This window comes from Cyanistes caeruleus, chromosome 1 (genome assembly GCF_971803275.1).
Source record: "Cyanistes caeruleus chromosome 1, bCyaCae1.hap1.1, whole genome shotgun sequence".
In the NCBI taxonomy this organism is placed as follows: domain Eukaryota; kingdom Metazoa; phylum Chordata; class Aves; order Passeriformes; family Paridae; genus Cyanistes; species Cyanistes caeruleus.
The window spans coordinates 121,045,195-121,073,137 of record NC_141701.1 but is presented as its reverse complement, the minus strand read 5'-3'; the positions used below and the strand labels follow the sequence as shown (position 1 = coordinate 121,073,137).

Below are 27,943 nucleotides of genomic sequence, written 5' to 3'. Positions count from 1 at the left end.
TTAATAGACTATTCCCCAGTCTACTGACTTACTTGCACTGCCATTCCTTTGCTTTGATCCAAAGGCATGACACTGCTCCCCAAAACTTCAAAATGAGCTGCAAGAAAATACCAAAGAAACAAAAAGCCCTGAACAACTCTATGCAGACTTTTGTCTGATAGTTAGCTTGGAGTTCATGTCCCTGTGTTGTTCCTCTCTGTCACCCAAGGCTGGTGTATATCATATATGTCATAGGCTTGTTGATGGAAGTGGCTGTTCATAAACCCAAAAAAACATGCCAGATTGAAGAGAATATTGACAAGCCAGCTGAGAGGCTTCTGGAGGATGACATGGAGGTGAATGTACATGAGTTGTGCTGAATACCTGTAGTCTTTTATTTCACAGTTTGACATGAGGGTCAAATCTTTGAGGTCTTCCCTAAGCATGACAGCAACACCTGTAGATTGAGTTTGTGGTCCAGCTGGGGAAGGACACTGGCAAAAGGGCACAACAGCAACAGGTCATGATGATCAGATGTAAAAAGGACAGTGGTGAGTTTAGGCTCCCAGTCAGCTCCTAGTCTTGCCCTGAGGGCAGACAACCCACGCTCCTAGGCAAGAGTCTCAGCTCCTCATCTGTGAGGTTTGTGAGACTGTGCCAAGCAGAGTGCTCTAAGGAGACCATGGTTCTTAATACCAGAGCCACCACATCAGCCTGAGCATCAGCATGGAGAAGAGCACAGGAAGTACCTTGTCTTCAGAAATCCAATCAAGATGAGTTGTAAAAACCATGGCAGATGGCTGCATGGCTGCAATTTCCGCTGTTGAAAATCTCTCCCTGCTAGTTCATTAGTTCTCAAACACACCAGGAGCATAATGAAGAAACACACACTCCCTCAGACAAAGAAGAATTATATTTTCTTGAGATATTTTCTACTCTTGAATGTTATGTAACTTTCATTTAATCCTTACCATGTATTAGTACTGTGAATGGCAGAAAGGGAAGTGAAACATTTGACATTTTACAGAGCATGACCCAGCTAGACTAATGCCAGCAAAGATGTTTCCTCAGCTGAAGTGGGACCTGAGGTCCTTATACACGCTTGACAGGATGTTTAACTTTGCTTTGACAGTAATGTTCCCTGCAATTTTATTCTGAAATAAACCAGCAGTTTTAACTGCCTTGTGTTTTCCTCCTGATGCAATTTGTCTTCAGGGAAAATGACTACAAACTCACTGAAGGCAAGCATTTATTTGCAGTCTCACTCATTTTAGAGCCTCATGAGGCTTCACAACTTTATTGAGGGTTCCAACATGTGTTATTAAAGCCATAATATCTTTGGAGTCCTTAAAGTGGACTAGACTTTCACTAATAGTAATACTACTGATAATTCTAATAAAGAAGCAATTATGAAGCCTTGTGCTCATAGATAGGAGTTTAAATAACAGCTAAATATGCCCCAGTAAAGCAAAACATATACCCAGTAAAGCAAATATAGGAAATTAAAATCATATTATACATTAAGTGTCCTTGCTCTTTGGGATCTTTGTTCAATGCATGGTGTGAGAGTGGCAATACTGCTGATGTATCCTCCTGACAGGGCTCATGCTGTGAAACCACCTACAAGACACAACAGAAGTGGACACATGGGATTAGCTGAGTGAGCTCCCGTCTTTCAGAGGGTGGGAAGTAAAGTAGAAAGGTTTGCCTGGGGAGGCTCCAGTGCAGAGGAAAGAACAGAGGTGAGGATCCTGTCGCTCTTCCCATCTCTAGGCAGAATGACCCCCAACAGCCCCTTCGGTAGCACCACACACCCCGGCACCCAGGCTGGTGCAGCAGCCTGCACTTCCACTGCCCTTCTCTCCTAAGGCATGGGTGGGTATTTTCTTCCCATCTTGGAGCAGTAATAAAAAGAGTATTTCTTTATCTAACTTGCATGGTAGTCCCTGAATGCTATTTGCATCTTCAGGTCCAAAGGAGAAGGCAATGAAATTCTTTTCCAAGGTAAGACCCGTTCAGTGCAGGGCCTGAAGTGGGTCTTTTTTGCAGAGTGAGGGTCAGAGGGATGTGTTTTCGCAACTCCAAGAAATCCCAGGAAATGGTTCCAGTAAACTTGCCTGAAATGACTGAAAATGGATGAAAGATAAAGCAGTTTAAAATGGGAAAGCATTAGCTACTCCACATGCCAAGGTCTTCTTTTCTAAAATTACGTAAGCAGCCAAATGAGAATAGAGTTTCACTGAATTGTTTGATGGAGTTTTATCTTTTCTTTAAATTTTGTTTTCAAAATATGTATTAAATTATATTTTATGTGTATATATATGCACACACATATAAAATAAGTAAAAATTGTTCTTTAAAACCATGCACATAAAAGAAACTTGTAAGTCTGTTCCAGATTTTTGCTTTTTTGGGATTTAGGCCTGGAAACTGTGTTTTCTTTTGTCAGAAGACTTAGAAAACAATTCACATTCCAAAAGCAGTTACAAATTACAGCTTATCCTGTTACTTTTTCAACAAAATATGAAGAATACATTTCTAAATGGCAAAAATAAGTTACCAACACAAATCATTAATTGCCAGACAAGATCCATAGGCTGGTAACATTATTGTGAAGTCTGTATAAAGGACGCCATGAAAAATGCAGTATTATGTGGCTCATTTAGCTTACAGCTGTTCTGCATTCTTATCAAGCGGTATCCTGTGTCAAAGAGTGACAGTTTTAATTTCCTTTGCTGGTTGCTCTGTTTAGATCACTTTGACGCAGATTATCGCTTTTACAAGAACATAGTCCAGCTGGAGGGCAAACTTCATCTTCTAATAATTTTTCTTTCTTTTTTTCTTTTTTTTTTTTTCTGCTGTTCCTTCACTGTGTGGAGCAGCAGTGCAAAGCCAAGTTGTATAACTTGGGTTTGTAGCAGCTAATTTGATATTTTTAGACATTCAGGTGTAAAGTTTGGTCCTTTAATTACAGGGTTTTAATTCTAGCTTAATCCAGATGAAATTATTTCATGAGGTCATAAATGAAAGGGTGACTGGATTAAGCAGTATCAAGAAAACATTTAAAGCATAGATACAATTTCAATGACTTTTACCTACTGTGTGTATTTAGTTGCTGTCTTGAACAAAGGCTAAGTGAAGCAGAAGTTTCCCTGACCTTAGGCCTTATGCTTCCAACCCAGGTAATTACATTGAAATGACTGGGCTTCCATTATAACACCTGTCAACCAGAAACCAAGGCAGCAAAATCTGACCAAGCAGCTGTAACACTCATTCAAACTTCCACATCTGGCAATGGCATGTTCAATTGGCCCCCTTTTACAAGGGGATTTTGGTGAAGAACTTCTTGGCTCTGTGCCACCTCAGACATGGCAGTTCTGAAAAGGCCCTGTACAGCCAAGTTCCAAGATCTACACTGTCTCCTGCCTTCTTGTGCAGGAAGAGTGTCCTGCATCCCTCATGGATGACAGTGCTTCCCTTGGGAAGTGTTTCCCTTTCCAAGGAAAAAGAAAGGACCAACCTACTGGTGTTTTTCCAACGATGTTAAGACTTTAATTTCTCCAATGTAAGCATGAGGCAACACAACAGAAGCATGAGATGACACAATGCAGGATTCATCTGGCACTTGGGGTGATGCAAACCAAATTTAATTTTATCAAATATCTAATGCTTCAACTTTGCTAGTGAATAGTGACTAAAACCATTCTCAGGCACTGAAGCTCATATTCACATTATTAAAGTATCTCACTTTCCAAACTAGATTGTATGCTCACAAGCTGCATCTTAAGAGTGGCCATGGATTGGTCTTGACCCCCAAAGCATGCCCAAAAGTTGTTTTGGAGAGTGATATTTGTCTTGGCCTGAATAGGGACACATACATTCTGGTAACACAGAGGTCTGGGTGTCCCTGCCCAGGGTACCCTCTGCCAGCCTCCCTTCACCAGTAGATACAGCCTGCCATTGATTCATTTCATTCATTTTCTTTCCCTCAGTATTTAAATCTCTCCTTCTCCCAAGCAATATTTGCCTCTCCCTTTAGTGAGTGAACAGGAATACAACTGCCATCTGTAGAAATTATCTCTTCTTGTCAGATGTGCCTGTGGTCCCTGACACCCATCTACCATGACATCCACAAGAGGCTGCTGGTGCTGACAATGACTGATTCTTCATGTAGTTCTTGAACCAAACCTTTCCCTGTCCCTGAGGCCTCTCTTCCAAACAGCTCCACAGTCACTCCCTGTCCTTTGCTGCCTCTACCCACACTAAGTTCAAACCAAACACCTCCCTCTCTCTTCTTCTCCATCATGACCCTTACCTCCTGAGGTGGCACTGGTCTTTGCACTGTTAGTCAGGTCCAGCACTGGAATCAAGCTCCTGCAGAGGTGTCCTTGGCGTCCTGGAGACAGTACAGCTTTCCTTTCACTGTTTTTTTGGGTGGCAGTAGCACTGCCTTCAAGGGACACTGCATCCTCCACTGAGACAGACAAGCCACAGCCAGATTGTCCACCAGAAAAGGTGGATCCAATAAAGGAAGGTCTTTGGCATCCAAAACAGGAGACAGGCACAGAAACCACACTGCAGGAGATAGTTCCAAAGAACTGAGTGACTGAGTGCTCCTAAAGCTGAAAGGAGATATTAGAAGGCATAGTAGCAAGGATGTATTCAAGAGGTGATTCTCACAGACCAGAGTTCAGAAGAGGGTGCAGAGCAAATTTTCAGCCACTCAAGAGTATCAATCCTACTCACTATAGCTGTGGTGAGAAAGACAGTGTGTCCTGACAGGAAAAATGTGCAATATAAAGACATAGAGACACATATCTGCAGCTGATTGAGGTTATTGCTTCTGAGACAGTTGCTCCTTTTTGCCTATAATGAAAAAGGGAAACTTGAGTGTAAGAGAAGAGAAAGAAAATATCTGAGAATCCCTTTTCCGTACAAGTACAGACACGTTCCAATCTTCACTTGGCCTCTCTTGCCAAGCTATCACATTTCTCTGTTGTCACATCCTCGGGTGCCAGACAATACATTCAAAGGTGGGTGATGTTTCACCAGAATGATGTGATGCTTTCCCCAGAGTGACGCATCTTCCTTTGGCAAATGAGCGAACTCCAAATGCAAAGGAATGCAGTCCTTGAGTCACTAGGAAGAAGACTGTCCATTCACTGTTGTCTGCCTCTGGGCAATGAATACAGGCCACTTCCAAACAATTAGAAATGTGGTTTTCTTTTCCCTGGGGAGGTTTCTGTTTCAATTCTCAGACTTGTGGCCCTGCCCACGGAGGTGCTGGGAGAGCAGCATCTGCCACCTCAGCAAGCAGCCCCTGTACATGAACTAAAAGCCAAACTGCCTGCATTTATTTCAGTGGAATGACATTGGTAGAAAACTGAGTTACAAACAAGAAGTGGATTTTTTCTGCTCGTCTCAGGGATGGATGGGCCTGAAGAAACAATTGCCTCTGTCTCATAGAGATGGTCCTACCAGCTTGCATAGCCTTACTGGGGAAGATGAGGAGGTAGGGAGAGAGGGCTGAATAAAATGTTGTTGCTGACTTTAGGCTACAGCCCCATCTTTTGCAAGCTCTGTAATTCCACAATGCAAAAATAAAGGGCAGGCAAATTTTCTTCCCCACTTCATATCACTTCCTAAGTGATTCAGGAGAGGCTGAATTATTGGACCTACCAAGAAAATTCAATTTTGCGGAACTCTTTAGCAAATCTGGGCATCTCCTGACCTTGTCTCTCTCCCTCTTCCCTTTAATTTTCTTTTGATTATTTTCTTTTCCCTCTACTCTTTCTCTATATCCTAATTCTGCTTTTCCACCCACTCCTTTTCTATATCTGAATTCTGCCTCAGACATACTCTTTTTTACTGAAAAATCAGAATTTTTTTTCAGCTCTCATCACCTCTTTTATTTTTTTTTCATTATTTTGCCATTCTCTGCTCTTCAGTAAAATACTCTGAAACTTGTGGAACTTATATTGAGGTCTTTTGTTTCATACTCATGTGCTGTGCAAGGTATCTGGCAACTTTTTGTTCTAATGGAGCATGGGATCAATTTTGAAGTAGGATCAAGATGCTAAATGTCTTATTCAATCAAGTTTCACACACCTGCAAGGATGGAGATTCAGCAACCTCTGGGCACTTGACCAGTCTCACTGTATAACACTTTTCTGGCTAGAAAATTTGTTTCATGGTTAGGAAGCACTTTCCTACTTGAACAATACATTTCTATTCAAGGCTAGATTAGTCCCATCAGTTTGTTGGCACCCTCTCTGGTAGTTACACTGCTAATAAGAAGCAGTCTTGGTCCCCTCTGAGGCTTTCTTTCACCAGACTAAACACAGTATCCACTTCCTACTTCCTTTCCAGCACAAAGCCCTCCATCCCTCTGACCACTATTGGCACCCTTCAGTTAAAGTTCATGTTTGAAAGTTCATTGCTCTATGTTTGACATAGAGCAATCAGAAGCATATGCAAAATTGAAGTGAAATCTCACAAATGTCTTTGAATTAGAGCAGTAAGATTCTCCCTTTTCTGCTGGATGTATCTCACCAGACTGCTCTAAGTTCACCCTAGCAGCACACCTGCCACAGACACCAGCATCCATCCCTTCCACAGTTATTTCCTTACAGCAAACTTGCTGCCATTACAGCACCAGCTCATGAGTTCCTTCCTCACTATCTGCTTATTAACACTCAGCAGTGCTCTGTCTCTTTTTGCCAGCTCCCTGCACACCTAATCCCTGTTTCTCCCTGCTCCCTCCTCACTCCATCCCACAAGATTCCATGAAGAGGCTTAACTGAAATTCCCAGGATAGAAACATGTTTTCTTTTTGTAGGAAATAGTTTCTCAATGAGTGTATTGGGGTGACACAATCCAACATTGCAAAGTCATGTTTCATTTTATCCACCTCCCAACCTCTACTTGCCTTTCATTCAAAGTTTTCCTGAGAGCTTTGCGTACTATTGCAGCCAACCACTTAAGACTGCCTGGGTCACCTCCTCTCTCCACATTTTTAACTAAAGGGTCTGAGTTTGCTTTTCTTCCTATGTGTGTTATGGTCTTTACCTAAGAGGTCTGAAACTAGGAATACTTGCTACCAGACCTGTGCTTCCATGTACCAGTCCCTGTCAAATTCAGAGGCACACTTTGCCTCACAATAATCCAGGAGTTTTCTGGAAAAAAAAATAAAATTATACATTCTCTGCATCTTGAACAACAGAAGTGTCAGAAGGATAATCACAGAACCACAGAATCAGCTGAGTTGGAAGGGACCCACAGGGCTCACCAAGTTCAAATCCTGGCCCTGCACAGCACCATCCTCAAGAATCACACCATGTGCCCATGAGTATTGTTCAAACACTTCTTGAGCTCTGTCAGATTGATGTTGTGACCACTTCCCTGGGGAGCTGTTCCAATGCCCAACCATCCACTGGGGGAAGAACATTTTCCTGGTATCCAACCAAAACCTCCCCTGACACTACTTCAGGCCATTCCTTGTTGCTGGTCCAACAGAGAAGAGACCAGCATCTGCCCCTCCTCTTCCCCTCAGGAGGAAGCTGTAACTGCAATGAGGTCTCCCCTCAGTCTCCTCTTCTCCAGGCTGAGCAGACCAAGTGACCTCAGCTGCTCCTTGTATGGCTTCCCACTGAGGCCCTTCACCATCTTTGCTGCCCTCCTTTGGGTACCCCTCTGAGAGTTTTCTTACATTGTGGCACCCAGAACTGCCCCCAGCACTCGAGCTGAGGCTGCCCCAGCTCAGAGCAGAGCAGGACAATCCCCTCCCTTGCCAGGCTGGCCATGCTGGGCCTGATGCCCCCCAGGACAGGGTTGGCCCTCCTGGCTGCCAGGGCACTGCTGAATCATGTTTATCTTGCCATCAACCAGGACCCTCAGGTCCCTTTCCATGACACTGCTCTCAATCTTCCCCTTTCCAACATCCAGGGTTGCCCCATCCCAGTTGCAGAATGCAGCACTTTCCCTTGTTGCACTTCATGTGGTTGGTGATTGTCCAGGCCCCTCATTTGTTGAGGTTTCTGCAGGGCCTCTCTGCCTTTGAAGCTCCTCTCAGTTTTATATCATCTGTGAATTTGCAGTCCTGCATCCATGTCATAAATGCAGACATTGCACAGGGCCAAGGATGGGGCCCAGTGGAACTCCACTAGTGACAGGGCCCCAGTCTAATGTCACCCCATTCCCTACAACCCTTTGTGCCCAACCCATGAGCCAGCTCCTCACCCACTGCAACTTGTATTTATCCAGCTGGACATTTTGTCCAGAAGGATACTTTGAGAAACAGTATGGAAAGATTTACTGAATCCCAAAAGAATGACATCAACTGTCTTCTTTTGATCAACTAGGTGGGTTTCCTTATCATAAGGAAATCAGGCTTGATAAGAAGATCTCTCCTCTCATGAAGCTGCGCTGGCTGTGACTGATAATGAAATTATTAAAATCCAAATTTACTTATAATTATCCCAAAAGCATGCAACAAGACACAAATTGCGCAACACTTGGCACTGTGTTCCATAGCTGTGAAGGCAGGAATTTCTTCAACTTTATTTCTATTGTAAGAGCTTATCTGTTAGGTTATGGAGACCCAAAATGCTGTGATAACCCCGCAGTTTCATTTCTGGAGTTACTAGCTGGAAAAACAATGATGAGAAGACATGAAATCATGAATGAGGAGTTAACCACCAATAGGAGAGATTTCAATTTCCCTCTAATCCCTTTCTTTGCTGAGACATGTCTGATTATCCCTGTTGTGTTATCCTTTTCAATTCCCAGCAACATAATTACCAGCACTGCTTTTACAATACCCATAACTAAAGTTTTGCAATATGGGAAATGTCAACAAGGTGCATTTTGTCGGCATCCCCTAGTTTTATTAAACACTCCTTGAAGGGGCAAAACTTTATCCTGTAGTATTTAAAGAATCTCCATGTAGAAATAGATTTTTAAACAAGATGTAATGTGATATTCCACATTTAAACAGGTTTACTTTCCAAGTTCAAATAGAGTTGTGAATGAAATCCCTGATCCTCTGCTCAAAACATACTACAAGCATCCTAATTCTGAAATTACATCCTAGCAATTTAAACTAGATCCAACTCTTTCATCTGTTTAGTCCTTTACAAAACCTTTATTAAAAAACACTTAAACATCACATGAGAAAAAACTGCTAACAACAATAACCTCAACTTCTGTTGCAGCTCAATAGTAACAACACTTAGCTTAAAAACTAAATTTTGTGGGTACTGCTATTTGCTTTGGGAAAAAAAATTGTATACTGCATGAATTGTCAAAAATTAGATCTATCAGTACTAAACTGACAGTAATAAATAGAATGCAAAAGACCGGAAAGTTGGACATCAGCAGAAAGAAATGACGCAAACCATGCATATGTGAATGGTTATTTGTAATGGGAATGAACTACATTATTTATGTAAAACAGATTATTTACTATGCCTAAACATGTTGTTACATGCCAGGATATTGCATGGTTTTTTCTCCTGGTGCACTATTGCAGTCTGTATTAGTCTTGTGAAGTTCTCATTTATTTTCAGGAAACATTTAACATATTCCTGCCATGTTGCATAAAATTCTGCCTGAGAGGAAGGCAATTACATCTGCCAGCTCCTTGTGTGCTGAGTTTAAAGGCTCCAGACAGCATTGCTTAAAAAAGCTCTGTTGAAGGACAAAGGCCCAGCAGCCATCCCCATCTGTCCCACTGCTGTGCAGCCCCACAGCCACCAGCAGTGTCACAGGCTGGCTCGGAAGCATGGGCCTAAGTACCTGTTTGCCGTTCTTCCACACCTGAGATAACCCTGGGAAAGGAGCTGGGGAAATCAATAATGCAAACAGGGATGCTTCTAGAGTCAGGAACAATTCCAGGCCATGTGAAGTGCCCGAGGCCCTCCTCTGTCTCCTTAGAGACAAACACTAAAACTTACCTTGGAGAGCATCCCTTTGCCAGAGCTTCCCCACCGCAGAGAGGAGCACGATCACTGTGCTCACCGTCCCACAGCAGCGAGAGGAGCTGCTTCCCCTTGATTTGAGCCTGTAAAATACCATGTGGACTTTTCAGCAGCTTCTCTGATAATCAGCCCAAGGAAGCTTGAGCCCAAGGAGTGGGAATGCTCTCCTCTCCCAGAGGAACCACCTGTGGCACGGGGTCATTCCTGTTACTCATTATAGCTGACACACCGTACAGCTCACTATACCACAGTGCTGCACAATGTTGCCTGTAGCGGAGGTATCAGACATAGCTGAAGAAATCATGCTCCTTTTTTACATCAGGAAGAGGGCAGCTGTGTCACTGAGGACGACATTACAGACGTCAGGAGCTGTGGTTCAGAAAGTCTGGCCCTGTGGCTTCTGAATCATCTGCTCCTGTGGCAGCACTTGGTGCCAGCCAAGCCCTGTGGCAATGCCGGCAGCCCCTTGCCCTGAACATTTGTGGCTGAGGTGTAACATGATCACCGAGCTCCAGAGCAAGGGACATCATGAGCCAATGGTGGTGATCACTTAGACATCACCAAATATCTGTTCAATTTGTAAATAGCCACCTCATTAAATATGCCCCATTTCAGCACCAAAAAAAAACATTCTAGATTCTCATTCCTAATTCACTTTGTGGTCAAGACAAAAAATCTGAGCAGCTATCATAGCTTTCCCATAATTTGGACATGCCAGGGGCCACTCCTAATTTTTAGAGCATTCACAGATAAAAAGAAATATTTTATATTTCATGTAAATAACTTACGATTTACTAAAGGCATTCCAGATTACTGAAGGGAAGAAAATGAAGGTGATGAAAACTCTTGCTGAGGCTGCAGAGGAGCCTTGGCTTGCAGTAGTGTAAGGATGCTTTTCATGTGACCTTGTCCTTCCAGATAAACTCTTGGTGAGAATGACAGGCTGCAAATGCTGAAGCAAGAAGCAAAAGTGAAAAATACAATAGGAAAGAGCAGAAAGTAGACTAAGTATGTGCACAAGCTGCTTTAAAGGACTTCACCGGTGCTTTATCAGGAAAAAAAGTATTCTCTGAGACTATTTGAGGAAATTATATTCCATGGTTTTTCTCAATCTAAGTGAAAGCATAAACTGTCTATACTTTGTAATGTGATGCTGTTTTAACACTGAAAGAAAGTCTATCACATGCAATACCACAATAAGGAACATCCTAGGCAAAAGGAGATTTTGGGGAAAACACATTTGATGAAGCTGAACCTAGGTGCAGGTGAGGGGGGTTGAGGATACAAAAAATATACATAACAGTAGGGAACTAAGAGCAAACTTCAGAGGTATCAAGGGACTGTGGGATTACAGGTTCCCTCACATGTCAGGGGGAGCTATTCAGGGAAAGGCCTTTACTGAACAAATTAGAAGTGTTAAAACCTTTTTTTCAAATTAAAAAACATAATCTATTTCAAAATCTTTAACAATAAGTCTCACTTCTGGCAAGTGGCCACAGAAAATATATTTCAAAATAAAAAGCTTGCTATTACAGAAAACTTGTGACTTCATTTTGGAATTATGAAATATCATGATTCCATCATGTACTTTGAAACATTTAATCTTCACACTATAAGAAGAGTTACTTCAGGCTACATCAAAATTACTAGTGCTTAAGGGACCAACTTGAAGGGAGAAGTGGCAGAACAGGCAGAGTGACTTTGTCCCCTGGCAAACAAGTGTCCTGCGTCAATGGCAAAGGATTTCAAACAGATGTCATCTAATATTTGCAACTAGTAATTCCTCCTTTTCTGATATCATCTGACTTACTTTCCTCCCTGTGGTATCTTAAAAAAATAGTGTATTTCTTACTATGCTAGCCTTGGTTTTGATGGTACTACTTTTAAAAGAGTTTCCTCAAAGCCTGATGAGAAGGAGCTCAGGCTCAGAAGAGAGTGAACAAACTAAACAGATTTTAGGAGGGATGGTAGAAGCCATTTCCCACGTTGTCTGTCTTTCCTTTTACATGTAAGACAGTGCCAGTTTCATAATGAATTTAATAGAAATGCTGCCATTGAGTTCACTCTCTTACAGTAATTTTACATTGTCTTTGAGAAAGTTTTAAAACAACTTTTCCTTGATGTGACACTGATCTTGCTCTTCTGAGAAGCAGATATTTTTGTTACCCCTGTGACCGATTCCCTGAAATGATTTACAAAAATTTTCTCAATAGGGACACAATAGGGAAGATATGAAACATGGAACAAAAAGTAATGGAATTCCAGAAATGCTAAAGAAGCATTCCAACCATTTTTTCATCATCATCATCATAAGCCAGGAAAATCAGCTTTGTTTTCCTGACTGTTTTCAGGCTTTTTATTCTGCAGATGTTCTCTGTAGACCCAAGAGAACTGGGAGCTCTGGATAAACCACATGTCCAACACATCAGTGCTTTCAAACACACTGTTTCCAGGGAAAAAAAATTAATCATGAAATTTCATGAGCTCATGAAATTTGCTGTCTAAGCAGGTCTTGCAACCCCATCACATAGGAGAAAAAATTGACAGCTGTCAACTTACCCATCAGATGGCAAAGCATGCACTGACAGTGGTCATGCAGCTGCATGAATCTCTTCATTCTTTCATCAGGCAAGTGAAGTTCTACCAAAATCAATGGAGTTACAACAGTTTAAAACATATGCAATGGCTTTCCGAGGGCAAGAGGGTAGAGCAGAACAAAAAGACAAGTCAGGACTAATAATAGCAATAATAACAACAACAACAACAACAATAATAATAATAATAATAGTAATAACAATAATAATTTGTCCTAAAAATTGTCTGGAGTTGAAAGTAAGTGGGGAGACAAAATTCCTCATTAATTCAAATTGACTTTAGCTACTGGCTTTGTTTGTCAATAAAACATGGTGACCACATCAATGTCGTAAAACTTTCTCCTTTTTTAATCTGTTTTCAAGAGTGTACACTGCTCTGGAGGTGTGAGAGGTGAAATTTATTTTGAGAGGAGGTATAACATTTTCTATGCTCAACACAAACCCACAGTGATTTTTATTAATTTGTTATTGATACTCTCCCAGGGGTCAGGCATTGCAGCTTGCTCCAGCATACTGACACAAGTGTTCAGGCAGGCAGAGAGTCACTCAGATCACAGACAGGATCCTAGTGAAAACTATTCAATTCCTTTGGTGTCTTATTTTCCAGCTAGATCCCCTCCCTAGATCCCCTCCCCAGTCTGACATAACGGCTCAAACACCAGTGCTGACACACATGGGAAGTGGTGAGAAAAAGTGACTAGTGGCAGAAGTCAGCATAGAGACTGGCAGTGATACTCTTTTGGTAGCATCCTTCTCACACTTGTACCCATTTGGTAGCATGTCCCCATTTCCCAGGACTTAGCAGGGTTCATTGAAAGAGCTTTAAACTAAATTTGTATGATAAATAACCTCGGGGGCAGGGCACTAATGTTTGATTCTATGTTTCTCTATCAGCTTGTAACAGTTGTGGAACTACATGCTAAATGTTATGCAGAAAGCAGCAGATTTCAATAAATAGTTGTGTGGTACACAGGCTAAATGGAAGATTTAATGTGCAGTTGGTAACAGCATGGAATCTCCATGAAGCGTCTTCTATATGACTTTTAAAAAAAAATAGTGGAATGACAAATTTTAGAAAGCAGTAGTTTTGCAAAATGTATGAAGTATGTAACATCCCACAAGAAAAATTGCATAGACTATTGCAAGCAGATAATGAAAACAGTGTGAAATTAAATACAAAAGTTTAATTTATCCTTTCTTAAAATGCCTGTAATTCTGTCCAAGGCCTATGCTCTCTGCTCATGTTTGCCAATTGTTTCTGTATCCACAGGGAATAAAGTCAGTATCCCTTGTTGCCTTCACGTAGGCACGTTTTGAAAGTCTAGGCACTTTCAAAATACTAACAAGTCCAGACAAAGAGTATCAGAAAAAAGTAGACCATAGAGATCTCAATATTTGAGTATTTGTGAGTAACAACGAAAATCTATGTAAGAGCAGCAGGGAGTGATGATTGATGATGCTGAGCTAAAGTACAAAGGGAGATTCCCAAGAAGTTCCCTCTCCACACCAAAACTGCCATTGTCACACGTGGCTGTAGCGTAGAGAAGGGCCGGGTGTAGCGTCAGCTGCAGGGAAGAGCTGGGGGAAGTTCTGGGGGAATGGTTTCGTTTCAGAGCAGTTCAGCTTGACTGCTTCTGGTTTTTATTTTTAACTTCTGGTCTCACACGTAATTTTAACATCAGCAGGTTGAGTACATGTCTGAGTACTGAGTAGAGTCTGCATTTTTGATGTGCGATACCAGGGGACTTCACAGTGAGGAGCACCTGACCAGAGCAGGCAGAGCTGCCAGGCACACACAGACCCCCTGACAAGAAAAGAGTATGTGAGAGCTGGTGTGTTGCACAAGAAGCTCTTGCACCTGTACAAAAGAAACTCCAGGGAGAGGAGCTTTTTCCCCTCAGGAAGCAGGTATGACTCCCAGGTAGTCAGGACCCTTTGCCAGGGAGGACCCGCCACCCAATCCTCCTCCGTTTCATCACAGGAACCAGCTCTTCCTTCCAAGAAGCAGCCCATGGAGGAAGTGAGGCCTTCACCTCCGCCCAGGCTTACTCAACAGCTCTGGGGTCAAGGTGTCCCTGGAAATCACTTTCTATTTCTGCCCAATGTCTGAATATTTTGTATTACATACTTGAGCAAACTTCCCTTGGAATCCAGGTCAACCCACTGAGGTGGCACACAGGCTCCTGATACTCTCTTTCTGACAAAAAAAATGGTTCACTTTAAGAGGAGGGATAAAAAACATTTTGGCCAATATTCTTCTTGGGAGTTGGGAGACTTTCCTGTAAAGGAGTAAATCTGGGTTCATAATCCGTTTAAATAAGGAAGGGATATGATTCAACATCTCCCACATCCTGGTTGAGCAATCTAAACAAAAAAGCATCAGACCATTAACTGACCATCTGAAGGAAAAAATTTGTTGGACCAAGACCACTCAGATCCTCTGGTGATGGACCAAAGTCTTTATAGCTAACCTGGCCCCCAGGACACTTTTGCTGCAAGAACAGCAGTGTGAGAAGAATGAATATTACAGATCCAGCACAGCCTATTAATCCTATTATAGTGTGCTAGCATGCAATTCAAAAGGGCTCCTGCTATGGTAAGTATGTTCCCTTTCACAAATTTGGTTTAGAATAATAAAGAAGTTTGCTAGAGCTCACCCAGAAAGGAAGAAAGACTCAAATCCCACAGTGTGAAAGGCACTTTCTGAGTAGTGATACTCAGTTTTCTCAACAAAATGGTATGACTGAAGTGGCAAACTCCACAGCAGCTTCACTGTGTCACTACAGGATCCTTGAGCTAGAAAACCTTTATTGAAAGCACACAACACTTATTCTGCATCTTGGTTTTCCAGTTTGCATCTGCTAAAAGCAACTTCCAGCACACATAAAGTGCCATTGAAAAGTTACTTCCCAAAATGAACGTACTGAAGCCTTGCATCTCATTCCAACAGTGGAGTTATACTCCACACCAATACTTTTACCACTGATACCACCCACCTTCTGTTCTCACTACAGAAAGAAACTGCTGCTTTCCAGGAAAAAGCATAAAAACTTTGTTACATGACTTGGCTTTTGTGTAGGTAATTTACAAAGTTACAGAAAGGCAATCACCAGGAAAAGCAGAAAGAGAATGCAAGAGAACGCAGGGCTAAATGTCAAACCAAGCAAGACAACAGTCTGATAATGAGATTATGGGCACAAAAACATTGGGCATGGACAAGGGTAAACATAGCTGGGTTTACAGATGTCTCATGGAACGACAGATGAGCTTTTATTTAAGAGTGAAATAGATCCTCTTTACTGAGGTGAGCTAGACTTGGTATGCATTCATGAGTGGGATTATAATCATTGACACCCTTCAGTTTCCTTTGACATTGAGCAAGTTCCTTGGAGGGAAAACCCCACTTTTGAATGCTTTGTAAAACACAATCTACATCTAATGTTCCAGGTTAATGGTACATTAAATGTAAACACATGTCAAAATATCAAACACTAAAGATAAATACTTACACTATTCAGTACCTCCCATACACTCAGGCTCCTCAATGTGTTCTCTTTTCAGCTCTGTCATCTTCTCTGGTGACTGAAATACCTTACTCTTCTTCTTCATTATATAACTTCTTTGAATTTTCATCTTTCATGCTTAGAAAGCAAGCTCAATGGGAACTGAGAAGTTCCTTAAACACAAGTGGAACTTACAGTCAATTAATTTTTAAAAACAGACAGAGATTTCTCTAAAAGTACAGCCCTACAATAATTCAAAACACAATGCTGACAAAATGGGATCCCTGTCAAAACCGTGTGCTGTCATTGTGGGTGATGCTCACAAAACAAGCCAGACAACAGCATGCTGCTTGTGAAAGACCCAAAGCTGCTAGTATTTCTAACTTGTCCAGCTCTCTGCTCCGGTGTCTCACGCAGCCCTAAAAGGGGGCACCACTCACCCCATCAGGCACACTATGCTGTGACAGAGACAGCAATAGCTACCTTCCTTCTGTGAGAAAAGTTCATCAAATTGCTTCCTAATATCATTTATCAGCACAGCCATGGCTGGAAATTGTTCCTAGTACAAATCTAGTTTCACTGCCAGGTGCCACAATATTCCCATTCCAGCATTAAAATGCCAGCAATCATTTTGACTTGAAGAACATTTAGCATTAGACTTGTTTTGTAGCCTTCAGATATTCCCCAATAACCCTTATATTTAGGACCTCTTTCACCTAGGGACTGTATGGCTGGAAGTTGTCTGCTGTAAGTTGACTAGAGAAGACCATAGCAGTATTTATCTTCTTGAAATTAAGCAGATAAAGATGAAAACCAGAACACAATTTAAAGGTAAGTACAAATTTTTACTCTAAACATCTGATTTAGCTTAAGGCAAGGAAATCCATGGTATTTGCATATGATGCACTCAAGAAAAAAAAAAATCAAATCTTACTACACATCTTAGTCTTGTTTAAAAATGATGCAAGTCTTCCTTTAGGAAAGAAAAATGCGCAATCCCCAGAGCTTTTCACCAAAAAATCCCCAAACAACTTTGCAGTTACCTGGCAAACAACCAACAGAGAAGCAAAGAACTTGCCAAGCCACGAAAGTGATGGGTCGCTAGTCAAGTGCACCAGGCTCTCTGGTGACATGCAGCTTGTCAAAGCAATGTTTGCTTATGAGAAACATGAACGCAGGGCATTACTCACCTGTTCAACCTGTTTGCTCCCAATACAGCACAGGGCAGCTTGGTTTAACATTACAAAGATCTTTGACACTCTTTACAGGATCTGTAGGAATTCAAGTTCCCTCATTACAAGCTTTGAGGAATTCTACCAAAAATATGTCAGGGGAAACAGACACCAGCTTTCCTCCTCATTCAAAATATTTGGAAGTTATTTGCGTGATTTTTAAGTGATTGTCATGATCCTACTTCTGACAGTTGGCACTTTCTTCCACACACAATCTAACACTTACATAGAAGAACACCACATTTTCAGTTGTATTTCTTCTCTTACTACCAACAGTACTATTTTAAGTCATAATCCCCAAATTACTGGTTTTCTTACTACTGTAAAATAGTGTAGATTATTAGAAAGAAAAAGACGATCAAACCAAACTCACAGATCAGAGTGAAACTTACTGCAACCCTGGTAATTCTACTTCATTGAATGACTTTATTTTTCCATCTAGGAATGACATTTATGTTGACTCACAACACTTGGCAAGCAAGGTCTCCTGCTGCTGCCAATGGCACTGGATTTTGCCCTGGCAAAATCCACATGGTAGGGCTCCTTGTAGACACGCCTGATATCTGACAGAAGAGGCAAGACAAGCTTTGACCATGACAGCTCTGCAGTTTGTTGAACTCTTCGGTGGCAAGAGCATTTCCAGGTTGGTGTCACCCACCTCTCCTGAAAACAGGCTCCTCCTTGTAAATCTCCCAGGCTACCAAGAGCAAAAGTGGCACAAGTTTGCTCCCAGGCAGAGCAGCTCTAGAAGAAAGAGAATCTTTTCCAGAATGGGTCAGTGAGTTGCACATTGATCCTAACAGAAACCACACATGGGGTCATCCTGGATTGGCTATAAATAGACAGGAATAATTTTCATGCATGACAGTCAGATAGATTTTTTACAATGTTCAGAAATGGTCCCTCTGTTCCTACAGAAATGTGCTCATGTCACAGACAGAAGAAAAAGTTGGTTAAACACTAAGAATTTCTGAAATCCCACCTTAGAAAGGATGCAGCCATCTTGCTCACAGTATAAATGAAAAGAAAAAGAAAAAAATTGTACAGCAAAATGAAGTGCAATAGAAATAAAAGGATGCAGGAAGAGCAATCTGCAGTATTACAAAGATGACATGCAGAAAAGAAATTCCTTGGCATCCAAAGACTATGAGTTAGAGTCTCAGTACTAATACTCCTACATTTTAAGTACCAGGCAGATCTCCTGATCTGTAGGTAACTCATGAGCGAGTGCTGCTTGTTTGGGGCTTACTGAATTTTGAACAACGTGACAACTGATGAGTCACTGTAATTCAGTGCAGTACAGTACAGACTAATTAGTAATACAGTGCAGACCTCCTTTAAGCCCTCCCAAAAATTAAACGTTATTATTGATAGATCAGTGCAAAAGTATTTGTTCTGTGTACAGTACCAATTAAATAAGTGATTTTCCATAAGAAACTGTCCAAACTAATAGAAGTATTCTAATGCTAGTGCAAATTCCAGTTCCTTTTTCCTTTGAATGCTATGCTTTGTCCTAGATTATCAAATGGAGTTTCTAAGCCATTAATTAGCACCTTTCACTGGAGCATGTAAGTATACTTTGTAATTCTGAAAAGTCACATGGACATTCATATAAAAAAGTAAACAAAACCCCAAAATGAGAAAACAGTAACTGAAGGCTTAGATACTTTTAGAATCTTTTAGATTGAGGATCAGTTGAAACTTTCTTTTATTTCACTCTGCAGATGCAACTACACACATCAGCAGGACTGTATAACAGTGATCAGCATAAAAATGTTCTCTGAAATTTTCTAAGGAACAGAGACTTTCATGACACAATGAGAATATGACAACTCAAAAAATAAATTTACAAAATTAAGAATTACACAGCTATAGACAAGACTAAATTACAGAATGCTTGCTGAAAAGATATTATTAAGGAAACACAGCCTTCTACCAAGTTTTCATCATTTTAAGAATAGTATTTTCACTGGGGTTAGGTAAAGGAAAAGTTTGACTGTCTGCAGGGAACAGCCTATGAGTCGCCTGGCAGCGGAAGGAAATCCCTGAGACATGTACATCCATGTGCTATCGCAAGTGGAAAAAGAAGTAGGCAGGAGTTCCCTCCCTCATGTATCTGCCTCTGATGGTTCTCCAAAAGCAAATACCAGGCTTTGAGCTCATCTGGCCTGGCTATTTTAATCCCTTAGCACATTTCTGTTGGATCTTTTCAGTGATAAAAGCCAAACGTACTGCTAGTGGCCTGCTTTCTTCTATACCTAACACCGCAGACCCGACATTACAGCAGATACTGTTTTGGCCATGTCTCCCCTGCTGCACTCAGGGACCTGGGCAGAGACGGATTGCTGCTGTTGAAAACTGCTGTCACACTTGCATTCCAGCTCTAATATCTCTCCACTGGGCAAAATCACCACAGCTGCTTTTCTGTTACTGGCAGAGAGAGAGACATTAAATAAAAAACAGTAGTACCCTGCTTCTTTCCTGAGGTTCTCTTTTCAGGCTGTTCTTAGAAAATGAAGTAGAAGTGTCTGGGGTATTTTTCAGTTTCTGTATTGTCTCTAACACTTCAACACTTCTCTTATTCCCCACATTTTGTTCTCCTCACTCTGTACCCTTCTGTTAGCAGTTTCCAATGCAGACTCTGGTCTTCCGTTTGTGAGAAAACATAACTGATTTCAAATTTAAAAAAAAATTAAAATGCAGTTTGGCCAAAATCAGTTCAAGACATTCCACAAGTTCAATGTCAGCATGCCTTACACAGTTTGACAGCCTGCATTCTACAAGATTGATCTCAACAGGCACACTTGCCCTGGGTGAAGAGTCCCCCTGAAAGGTTAAAATTCCTGCAACAGCTACCAGGTAGGCAGAAAGAGATAAGGCAGCAGATAACAGGGAACTTTGTGGCATTTCCTGCAGCCACCCTCCCGTAGGAGCTGGCTTTGGTCCATTTAAAGCATTTGATATATTTAATCCTACCCACACGTAGTTCACTCAGAAAGAGGCAACTTGTGACTTGTACTACCCAGCACCTAAACAGAGGCGTTTAGTTTCACATATACAAACAATAAAAATAGCTAAAATATAGAGATAAAGATACATCATACAAAATCCATAAATCATTCAACCACATTAAAATATTAAGATACACGGAAGTATACAGCATATGTGGAGTATGTGTGTATATCCGTAGGTAGGCATGGATGATTTCCAGGAGTTTCCGTGGGGCTGGAGTTGGCAGGTTCGGAGGAAGCCGGAGCGGGGGGGCTGCAGCCCCGGCCGGGACCCCGCGGGGCAGGTGAGCCGGCGGTGGCTGCGGGGGGCAGCCCGGCCCTCAAGGAGTTACGGAGCACGATTACTTCATGTTCCCACCGGCCGCTTTCGGCTGCCCCCCCCGGCCCGTTTCACAATCCCGGCTCTCGAGCAGCCCTGTCAAGCCGGGCGCGCTCCGTGAGCACACACCCCCCGTGTTCTCATGCCGGATTTTCCCAGGCCATGAATAATCTCGAAGCCCCCTCAATAAATACACGTTCAGGGATGCCCGGAGCTCATTCAACCCGCCAGCCTCGCCGACGAGAAGGGGCCGGGGCCGGAGCAGAGAAGAAGCCGCACCATGAAGTTTTCCCGGGACTGTGGCTGCGACCGTGCCCGCCCCGGCCGCCGCCGGCCGCCCGCCCTCGGCGCCGCGCTGCTGCTGCCGCTGCTGCCGCTGCTGCTGGTGCCGCGGGCCGCCGCCGCCCCGCTGCCCAGCGCAGACTCCTCGGGGGAGGCCGAGCTGGAGGAGGCGGCGGAGCGGCGGGCGGCGCTGCCCGACAGCCTGCGGCTGGCGCGGCTGCTGCACGCCCGGGCGGCGCAGCTGCGGGACGAGGTGGGTACGGCCGCACCGCGGGCTCGCACACGCTCACACGCCCGGCCCGGTGCGAACAAACCTCTCCGTGTCTCTCCCCAGATGTGCGAGAAGTTTACCGTCTGCCAGAACAGCATGGAAATGCTCCTCCACAACAACCTCAACCTCCCCAAGGTGACGGAGGAAGATGGGTGTCTGCTCGCCGGCTTTAATGAGGCAAGGAACCGCGCTCCTTTCTGGTTTAATCCTGTATACCTGGGGCAGGTTTTGCCCGCCCAAAAGAACTGTGGAAGTTGACCTAAAGATTTGTGTCGGCTCTAGCCGGACCTCCACACTCTATAAGCATCGTCTGCTAACCTGCACACAGCACTGATATCAAGGCATTTTGAACTCTTAAGTGACTTTCTCACCTTTCTCTCATTTCAGGATAAATGCTTGAGAAAAATCTCCAGTGGGCTTTATACATTTCAGACATACCTCAAATACATACAAGAAACTTTTATTAGTGAAAACCAAAATGTTGAATCGCTATCCTATACTACAGAGCACCTGGCACGTACCCTAAGACAGATGGTGAGTTGGTTTTAAATTCACTCTGATAATTTTGGTGGCTTAATACTGATGTGAAGTCAGTAATAGAGGATGCTATGTGAAACAAAGGATGCTGTGTTTCAGTTCCTTGAAAAAACAGGTGATGGTTCCTTATGCTCAGATCTTACCCTTATGACTTAAGAGGTTTTACAAAGTTTTACTTTCCTTTCTTAAAGAAACAACTCTTCCTCCTACTTTATATTGTTACTTATAATTTCAAAACCAACTAAATGCTTCATTGTTTTAAGAACAAACATATTAAACTGGATGATAGAAATAGGATTTTTCAAAGAGCTTGCTTCTAATTGTGGAACTATAATTCAGCCCATGCCAATGTTGGAACCCATTGAGAAGTAGAAGTCAGCAACTTTTCTTAAAAGCCCATATTAAAAAGAAAAGAAAAAGCCAAGCGTATTTTTACAATATTATTTATCTTTAAAATTCTCCAAACCAAACTTTTAAGCCATGGTTATTATGGCAAATTAACATTGTATGGTATATTGAGATATTGCTGTCAATATACCTACTGAAAAACACATATTTTGCTTGTAAAAAATCTTTCACGTTTTGGAGAGCTTTGAAAAAGATCACACTTCAAAAAACTCAATTCCTGTAGTTCTTGCTCATTTTAATAATCCTTAATACAAATACTTCCTTTTGTTTTTGGGGAAACCATTTGCCTGATTAAAAATCACCCAGGTAAGGACTGCAGAAGTCTTGGGGCATTATTTCCTTCCAGGCAATTTTCAGCATGTGAAAAGCCTATTGTGCATTGTGTGTTTGCCATACTTTTCCTAACTTATTTACTTATGCCCATCATTCTTTATGTGAAAGGAAGCTGAACTGCTTTTTTTTCACACTGTGCTAGCTGAGAATAATAGTCCTGTCATAAGACAGCAACTGAGTACTGGCTTCCAGCTTGATACACAAGTTTGCAGAAAGTTTGCTTCATAACTGAGAGAGACTGGATTCTTTGGGTTGGGTTTGGGGCTTTAGATTTTACTTTTTTTTTTTTTTTTTTGACCAAGGTAATTAAAACAGGCAGAATTAAACACAGTGATCAAAAGCAAAATCTGCACTTGTAGAAACTATGGAGTTTTTGAGAAAAAGCCTTGATCTTCAGGTTGGAAGTTTTTCTTTGAGAGAGAAAAATCTGTTAAGGCAAAGCCAGAATCTATCACTTGTGGTTAAATAGATCCACCAGCATGATACCTGTCTAGATATCCAGATACAGACTTTACCACAGCACAACAAGGAACTGGGCATACCAGGAAAAGGGGCTGTTATCAGAACACTCCCAAGTAGCCTGGATAGGAAGAATATTTCTCTCTTATATTTCACAAAAAAAGATGTTCCACAAGGTTTGCATCTTTTGTCACTAGTTAAAGGGTAGGAGAGGTCCTAAACACAGGATTAAGCAGATGCCTGCTAGAACTTTGGACTCCAAATGACCTAAAACAGCTCCATGATTTGAGTGTGTAGCTCCCATTTTCAGAAGTCCCACTTCCTGGGACAAGTTCTTCAAAGGCTTTTAGGTACTGGGTGCATAGGGATGTGAGTCAGCATTAGATAAATAACTTTTACTCATCTTATAGTTATGCTCTCACATATCAGTGAAAGTTGGTGGCACTTAATTTCACATGTGACTAAATGCCTGGAAAGTAAGAATTAAGCAGCTAAACAAGTTTGACATCTTTGGAAACTTGTTAATCTGCTACAAAATGTGAGAGAATGTCAGCCAATTAACTTATGACTCAGGATGGAGCAGGACAGGTTAGGACAAACCATGATCAGCTCCTCCGTACCTAACCAGCCACGTGATTGCCAGAGCAGGAGGGGTGTATTGATCTGCTCAGAGCATGTTGGACCTCGATACCAGAGGCTGCATCCAAACCAGAACAAACAGTATAGCCCAGAGATTCCTACACAGCAATCATAGCAGGCATCAGTGCTCCTCACACCTCTCCACAGAAACAGGGCTGGAGGAAAGCACAGGTGCCGGGGCGGGCTGCTGTCTGCAGTACAGCAAGAGTGGATATGCAGCAGGTTGGGAACATACAAACTGATGCTCTCCAACAGGCTCAGTGAGTGTTTTAACCAAGGCCCTCCCAATATTGTCTTTTTCACAGGTGATCAATCCCGAAGAAGTGATCATCCCAGATGCAGCTACCCAGGAATCCCTCCACACAAAGCTGAAGTCCATTAAGTCCTGGACAGAGAAAATCACCATCCATCTCATCCTCCGAGATTTTACTTCATTTATGGAGAAGACAGTGAGGGCTGTGCGCTATTTGAAAAACACCAGGAGTTTCAGTGTTTGAATGTTTTAGTTCAGGCACAATCCTTTTGTTACAAATCTGTCAGGTGGCAGATAACAGTGTTGTTCTGTTTTAAGAACTAGAAATAGTAACAATGGTTTGCATCTACATACATTCCCACTTCCTTCTAGGAACTTATTTATTGTATTTAAAATATTTATTAGTTTCTAATATTTCTTATTTATATTTTCAATATTTAGAAATAATTTAAATTATGTATTTTATTTCCTTTCTAATGGTACTATTCAGATACACTTATTTAATATGTATTCATAAAAAAAAAAATTCAGAACCCAGAAAAATTGTTGTATAACTTATGTTTTTATATATTTAAGAGACGGTATTTATGACCTTTTTATATTTTTTAGGACAAATAAAAGCAAATTTCTAAAAAAAGCTTGTATAATCTCTGTGAACTTTAAATAAGACTAAAGCACTCTAATATATCCAGGTTTTAATACCTGTAATTATCAGAATAACCACTGTCAAGAACTTCTCTGCATAATTAGGCCAATTCTCTACATAGCACATATGTACACACGTACAGACAATTTGGTTACCATATAAGTCTTAAAATGGGATATGAAGGAACCAGATTGCACTAAAAACGGCACTTAAGAATGAACAAGATAAACCATCAATGATCCTGAGAAACAAATGGACAAGTACTTTATAGTTAATAAGGAGCACCCAATAAAATTGTTTGTAAGGATCTTTTTACAAGTCAAATAGTCTCTCTTAAACAAATAAAGTGGTGAGACAACCACATTAACCACTTTGACATGAATACTCTCCTCTGATTAGTTTTATTGCTGTCATCCAGGGGAATTTTCCAAGTGTGGTAAAACATTTCTGGCCCCTACCCCAAGAAGTAGAAAAAAAAATTCAGGTTATTTCCTTAAGCAATATAAATCAACACATTGCTTCTGAGCAATGCAGCAACATGCATTTGTCTTTTATAATTTATAATTTATATTTTATAATTTATAATTTATAATTTATATTTCACTAGTATGGACAAGCCACATACCATGAATGCATATTCTTGAATACTTGTGTGGAAAAAGAACAACCAAACCAAACAGAACAGGACTTAAGCCTGAGTACCAAACCACTGAAACTTTCCTAGGCTGCATCATCTGCAGCACTGTAGCTGTGCAGGTACCTCATATACCCAAACTCAGAGGAATTCACTGACCATACAGGGGGATGCAGGCAGCAGAAGTCCCTCAGGCTTTGTCCCTAAAAATGGCAGATTATCAACTACCCTCACTTTTCCTTCTGGCACAGCAGTGAAGATGTGCATGCCTTGGAATGTGGATAAGGATGTCAGCAAACTCTCCTCTTCCTCTGAGTGATCTGGTCGTCCACATATGCATTCCACCACTGGGGATGCCAAAACAGTGACCAGTCCACCCACTGCTCACATCTCAGATGCTCAAAACAAAACCTAACCACTCCTTTGCCCAATATGGTAAAACTGTCATCTCAAGTTGAGCAACATCTGGAGAAGGAATGAGGAGATCTCAAGGAGATCTTTAAAGATGTCTGTGGTAAATGGGTTTTCTAGCAGCATGTAAGATCCTACTTTAACTAACTGTCCTGGTACATGCTCCAGGAAACATAGGAAAGCCTGGCTTAACCTTTTCACTGCTTACATTCACAGGGATTTTCTTTTAGTGACCATTTGTTTAGAGACTTTTCTGGCCTTTATTATGCCAATCATGGCTATAAGACCCAAAGTGGATCCCACACTGGACCTATCTACTATGTGAGAATAGAGAGGGGGGAAAAAAAAAACCTAACAAAAAAACCCAAACCCAACTAAAAGGAAAGGCATCTCCTGGTTTCACTTCTCTGAGTAGATTGGCTGCCTGAGGTCACCATTAGTTACTATGTACACTGCATCTAAGCAAACTCACACTGATCTCCTGAAACGCCAAAAATCGTCTAAGAATTGGAGTGCTGAAATCCCTTGCAACTGATAGCACCAACACTTCCACCACCACCCTTCAGCTGATGCTTACCCCAGGCTGTCTGCAATTCTAGTAAATATGTAAATTCTGCCACATTTAGGGTGCAGAAGATGGGCAAAAATCAGCCTTGTTGGGTGGGGAGGTCAACTTTCAAGTCCTTCCTGGAGCAAAGTGTTATCCCTGATGGTGCCACTGAGCTGCCATAATTTCACCCTCCACAGTTTTCAGGGTCCTTCAATGCAACAGCTGCCCTGCTGGCCATCAGTCTCCTATCACAGTGGCAACTTTAGGGACTGCTCTTAGGATCAGCACCACTTGCTGAAACCAACACTCAACTGGTGTTTCTGGCACACAAATATTTGTAGTAGAGAATTCAGATGAAATCAGAGAAGACCTAAATACTGCTGAGCATGTTACCTGGCCTCTTAAATGAACCAACTTATCATCCTTTTTCCCGTTTGCTGTGTAGAAACTATTTTACTTCAGTAAACACACAAAGGCATTTATTTTGTGTGGCAGGCCAGCACAAACATATAAAAAACTTATAACAATAGTAAAAGTGAGCAGTCCTAACTACACTCAGCAACACTGCCTCAACATTTCTATTGAAAAGAGCTCTTCCTAACTGAAAGCCAACTCACTGAGCAAAGAAAACTCAAAAAAAACAACACAACAACAACAATAAAAACCCCACTAACACAATCCAAATAAAAGAAGACTTCCTAAAAATTACCTACAAAAATAGGAAATTACCCACCAAAGCATCATTTTGGCCACTGCTGTCCAGGACCAGCCTTGTCCTGCACATCCCAACTAGCCCTTCCCCTCATTTCCATTCATCCTCAGTCATTAACCTCACACAGATTCTGGAATGCTTCACAGATTACCAGTTCCCTTCATCCTGATTCTGAATTCCCAAAGAAGGAAGAAGGTAAAGCTATGTTGAAAAGCATGCATACATTATACAGTATGCAAGGAAAGCCCACGGTATTCAGAAACAGTTTAGGATGAGAAACAAAATATCCCTAAAACCAGCTCCCCTAACACCAGAATGCTCGACATGAGAGAGAAAAAACAAAAAAATCAAAACAACTCCCCAAATACCAAAAAGACAATCCAACCTAATATTAAAGGCATCTGTAATAGAAGAGTGGGGACTGGGGGATAAGAGATAGTCTCTGAAGTACCATTTCTCTATTTTGTTATACTGAAAAAAATTTCTAAGGAAAAAAAAAAGAAAAAGTGGTAAACATTTCAGCCTGACCGACTTCCCAGACTGCAGTGCCATTCCCTACCTGGTACTGGTGTAAACACTATATTTTGGCAGAGATAACAACTACTTAAATGAGGCTACATTCATCTCTACTGTCTCCACAGATTTTATTAACAGCTGATGGTGAGATTAGCAAAACCAAGCTGATGCTACAAGAGATGGAAGAGTTACACCACCAGTAAAGCATGGCAGCAGCATCACTTTCAGCAGTAACAAGCCATTAGGTTGGCTCTGCTTGATGGGAAACTTCCCCCTATGTTTGCCATTGTTATTTGTACCTTACAACATTTTCCAATTTCAATTTAAAAGATAAAATGATGGAAAGGTAAGTATGCAGCAGTATACATCAAAGTCCTCAGGGTCAGGGTACTGTCAAAAAAAAAGGATAAACCTTGTGACTAAGTCATTGCTTTTCAAGTAAAATGGTTAGATAACAATTTTTGATCTCTCTCAGTGAATTTCCTTCCCCTTCTTGATAAGGGAAAAACCAAGACCCACCTACCCCCTTGCCCCCAAGAAATGTAACTGCTGCAGTCTTCAGTCTTGAAGTACTACTTTTTCCATGAATTACTAGCAAAATCAACCAATTTCTGTAATCTAAACATATTTAACCAAATCCTCCTATATTTTCAAGACTGACTTTTGCAGTCATCAGA

The 27,943-nt window shown here is 41.6% G+C and overlaps 1 protein-coding gene and 1 long non-coding RNA gene across 2 annotated transcripts; one reads left to right on the top strand and one right to left on the bottom strand.

Moving 5' to 3' along the window:
- Positions 1-5,885: 5,885 nt before the first annotated feature.
- LOC111924308 (uncharacterized) lies at positions 5,886-12,601 on the bottom strand. Its single transcript, XR_015277318.1, has 3 exons — positions 12,516-12,601; positions 10,745-10,908; positions 5,886-10,039 (listed from the first exon to the last, which is right to left on the bottom strand). It is a non-coding gene; the product is annotated as an uncharacterized LOC111924308 (long non-coding RNA).
- An 8,210-nt stretch (positions 12,602-20,811) lies between these two features.
- Positions 20,812-24,109, top strand: IL6 (interleukin 6). The gene is made up of 4 exons (XM_086854224.1): positions 20,812-21,150; positions 21,232-21,345; positions 21,556-21,702; positions 23,850-24,109. The coding sequence occupies exons 1-4, from the start codon at positions 20,896-20,898 to the stop codon at positions 24,039-24,041; spliced, it is 708 nt and encodes a 235-aa protein (XP_086710350.1). The 5' UTR covers positions 20,812-20,895; the 3' UTR covers positions 24,042-24,109.
- Positions 24,110-27,943: the final 3,834 nt, after the last annotated feature.

Bases quoted from the DNA above. Each gene is read 5' to 3' on its own strand.
- IL6 (XM_086854224.1), top strand. From the start codon at position 20,896: ATGAAGTTTTCCCGGGACTGTGGCTGCGACCGTGCCCGCCCCGGCCGC. The intron at 21,151-21,231 runs GTGGGTACGGCC...GTCTCTCCCCAG, and splicing joins CGGCGCAGCTGCGGGACGAG to ATGTGCGAGAAGTTTACCGT. The intron at 21,703-23,849 runs GTGAGTTGGTTT...TCTTTTTCACAG, and splicing joins CACGTACCCTAAGACAGATG to GTGATCAATCCCGAAGAAGT.